Raw genomic sequence first — 3878 nt, 5'->3', positions numbered from 1 at the left:
TACTTCAACTAGATGTTTTACAATCTCTAGTGTTAGCTAACTTTTTCCGACTAAGCCACCTGGGATTTTGTAGTTCATTCAAAAGCAAATTACATAATTTCTTTCTTGTATTCATTTCTTCGGTATTTATGAACAATACTGGTTGCATCTAAGTCACACGATGTTGCACGCAGGCAGAATGGTGGATGTACCAAGGGCTAACAACTTGTTGCATCGAAAGCATGTGGTTGCACACAGGGCGAAATAGGCAAATAGTTTTTCCCCTATGAAGTCTTTATCTGTCTGTCCCTTTGATACAGGCGTTGCCAGGTTCACTTTTGAACCAAATGAATCGACTGCCACTCTAGAACTTTCCCTTTGGCAACTCTGAACAAATGGTTGCAGCACGGCACTTTACTCTGTCAAGGAGTGGTTCTTTCACTGGGCAAGACCGGCGGCGCCGATCACTTTTTGTCGGCTGTAGAGTCTACAGCGGACAAGAAATTGATTGCTGACCATAATTTTTGTTTAGTTTCAAGTAAATACACAATATTATCTTATCAACCTTTAAAGAGCACTCGGCTGATTTGAAGGTGCCCTGAAAGACGATAGTAGTTCACTGCTGTGTTGTCGCACTATAGAGACTTGTCCCTTCATCTTTGTTTATCATGCCGGCTTGTATGTAAATCGCTCCTGTCACGATGTGGAACTTCTACGAGAGGCCTTTCCAAACACCGCCCGCCCAGCGGTGACTTCAACCTACCTGGCGAATTCAACTTTTGCCCAGGGGACAAGGCATGTAACGGGTCTGCAAATCACAATATTTGGGTCAAAAATTCGATTTTTAACTTTGTCCGTTTTTGGGTACCTGAATATCTAAAGAATCGATATCGCTTGATGTTTCATTAAAAGACCCACAAGAATTCACCGTTAGAGGCTTTTTCCAGAGGGCACCCTACTCAAAAGTTGGCGCATTTTCTTCAAATTAGCACATAATTGGAACGTGACAACAACAAGGTGTCTCTATGTCACCCTGACATGTTTAGTAGCATTGTGCTCCCAAGCTTTTCTTCTTTCAAGACAATAAATGATCAAGACGATCAAGATTTATGTATTTCTGGCAGTTGAGCATTTATACGCAAGATACAGGGCTCTTCTTTTTGTAGTTTTTGGGTTGTCTAGAACAATATGAAACCCCGTTGCTAAAAATAATATTATATGACGTCAGTGTGTGAGTGCGTATGTGTGTATGTGGGTTTGTTTGTTTGTTTGTTTGTTTGTTTGATTGTTTGTTGGTATGTGTGTGTGTGTGTGTGTGTGTGTGTGTGTGTGTGTGTGTGTGTGTTTGTGCATGCATGTGTGTTTGGTGCAATCTCGGACCGTGTTACTGAACAATTGTTCTGATTTGTACGTGACTGGTCAAGGGTAATAACTTTACTAAAACTTACTGAAGGTAGTCATGTTCACCTGTCACTGAATGCTTAATTTGGGAGAAAATGAACATATAACCTGATTAATTCCATTTAATATATCAGAGAGGGGCCAACGTTTTAAAAAATATCAAATTTATTGTTTTAAAAACTATGGTTTTTTATTTTTGACGTTGTCAAATCGGTAGGGTTTTTCTTTTGCGTTTTTCTCAAAAACTATTTTTCCACTATAGTGACAACGCCGGGACAGATGTTTTTAAAAATCCTATCAGAGCTACAAACTTGAAATTTTGCACAAAGGTGCTGTATAGTCTGTTTTGTAATCCGATGTTAGTATTTTGCGAAATATGGATTACTTCTTAAAACATTCACGATTTTGTGTCACTTTTTTTCCGTTTTTCGGAAGTCGTCCTGTGATAAATACATATTTTTGCTGTTTTTCTTGATAGGAATAAATCCCAGCATCGGATCACAGATAAATTGTTTGTGTATTTGTGTGCCAAGTTTAAGGCTTAAATTCGAGTATTTTCTTTGGAAAACATATGTCCCCGCAACATGTCAAAAAATCCAAGATGGCCGTCACGGAGACCAACTTTTTAATAAAATTCAAACAATTCCATCATAATTCTTCTAACTAGTCTATAATTATCCTATATCACCCTTAAAAATTGAAAGAAAGTCAAATCCCTAGAATTTCCCTCGCATCAGGTACATCTCCCGTTAAAAGACGGCTTCTAATTACCAATTGGCTTCTCTGTTACTTACAAAGGAAGGACACGTCTGCGTACAAATACATATAATTTTACATATTTTCATCAGTCTAGTTTATCCTTCAACCTATCTCTCATAACTGCTTGTACATTTATTGTTAGTATAATTATTATTTCGATTGAATTTTAAGCCGTTCGTGTTTCTGTTTGGTGTTCTCTTCGTCGCCTACTTCTCGGAGTTACCTTACTTGGCCAGGACTCTGGGCCGGCGCTCCTACGAGCCCCCCAGTTGATATCTTCCTATTATTTTGAGGGAAATTTAACGAGGAGATAGAAACGCCCCGTTCGGCTAGAGTCTGGGCCTAAAATATTTTTGAAATTATCAAACACAGAATCCCCAGCTTTTTCACAATGATTTGTATCAAGTTGTCTTAACAGATCAACATTTTAGTAAACATTTGCTAGGTGTATTCTGGAAAATTTCTTAACCCTATCCGTACGCTGGGGGTCATTTTGTACTCCAGGGTTGTATTTTTCATATTTTAGAATACTTCTAGATCTAGTGCGAAGATCTCTTTGAAACTTTCAGTATTTCTCGAAAAATCATTTTGACAGACTGCTATGCAAAGCGTACGGATCGGGTTAACGAGTAAATTTTCCATTTGGAAAGTGGGGGCACAGAGCTTCCCACGTCGTATGGATACGATAGTAAAACACGGCGTACGGATAGGGTTAATACATGTAAACGCTTAAAAAAATTTAGTGGGTGGTTTCTACAGATTTCAAAAGCTTTACACCTGGGGCAATATCGCTTTTAAAGTTATCGTCATTTTTTTTCTTCTAATCGCGACGTTATGCTTATTGAATGCAATGCTTTGACAAGCTTAGAGCAAAAAAAACAACAAAAAAACCCCAAACAAACGTGTTCACTATAAAATCAATTTCTTGTAACCAAAGAGGTTATAATACATGTAGTTCTATAGGTCACAGCTGTAACGTCACCCACGAAAACTCACTATGGCTGTGCGGGCCTACTTAGCTCGCTTTGTCACCATTAATTTTTCAGACGATTAGAAACAATGCTGTCGCGCTTGGTGTCCTTTACACCAAGGTCGTCATAGAGTTTGAAGCTCAGTTCAGATTTATTTTAACTTTTCTTTTTGTTGGAATTGTTGTTTAATCATATGACGTATACGCGTACACAATACTGCACCTGCTGACCGATTGTAGGAAACATAAATGCTACTGAAACCTTACCTGCACCCCGGCGCTTTTAACAATTGGCCAGTCACTTTACATAGAGATGAAGTTTTACCGAGGAGGGGCATTCGGCTTACCGAGTCTAAGCCGCCAAAACAATAGCCTACCGACCCCTCCCCTTTTTCATCACCCTGGCCAGACACCGAGTTCTATATTAGTTAGATGTACCATTTGACACAGTTCCCCACTTCACTTAGCCTTATGCAGTCATCTGAGAAATGCAACTAGAACCTTTGATTATGACCAGGAATTGTGTGCTATGCTCAGTACATGTACGTTTTCAGTATACTGTTGTATCTAATTCTAGACTTGATCTGCACGGGACAGCTTTATGTCTTAGGTACGGTATCAATTATTTCTTCAGACTATCTTAATTGTATAATACAACTTTTTAACATTATGTAGATACCAAGATGTTTTAGGGCCCAATAGGCATTTGGCGTGTGTGTGTGTGTGTTTGTGTGTGTGTGTGTATATATGTGTGTGTGTGTGTGTGTGT

At 38.9% G+C, this 3878-nt stretch overlaps 1 protein-coding gene across 1 annotated transcript in view; it reads left to right on the top strand.

Annotated features, from left to right (window-relative positions):
- Positions 1 to 680: 680 nt before the first annotated feature.
- The window catches only part of LOC101854021 (beta-1,3-galactosyltransferase 5), a 19228-nt gene continuing 16030 nt past the window's right edge, over positions 681 to 3878 (top strand). The window contains exon 1 of the mRNA XM_035970009.1: positions 681 to 727. Within this exon, the coding sequence (XP_035825902.1) occupies positions 681 to 727 (47 nt within the window). The remainder of the gene's footprint in view (positions 728 to 3878) is intronic.

The sequence above is a fragment of the Aplysia californica genome, unplaced genomic scaffold, assembly GCF_000002075.1.
Source record: "Aplysia californica isolate F4 #8 unplaced genomic scaffold, AplCal3.0 scaffold00208, whole genome shotgun sequence".
NCBI lineage: Eukaryota > Metazoa > Mollusca > Gastropoda > Aplysiida > Aplysiidae > Aplysia > Aplysia californica.
The sequence above is the reverse complement of the archived record's forward strand: the minus strand, read 5'-3'. Positions and strand labels throughout refer to the sequence as shown.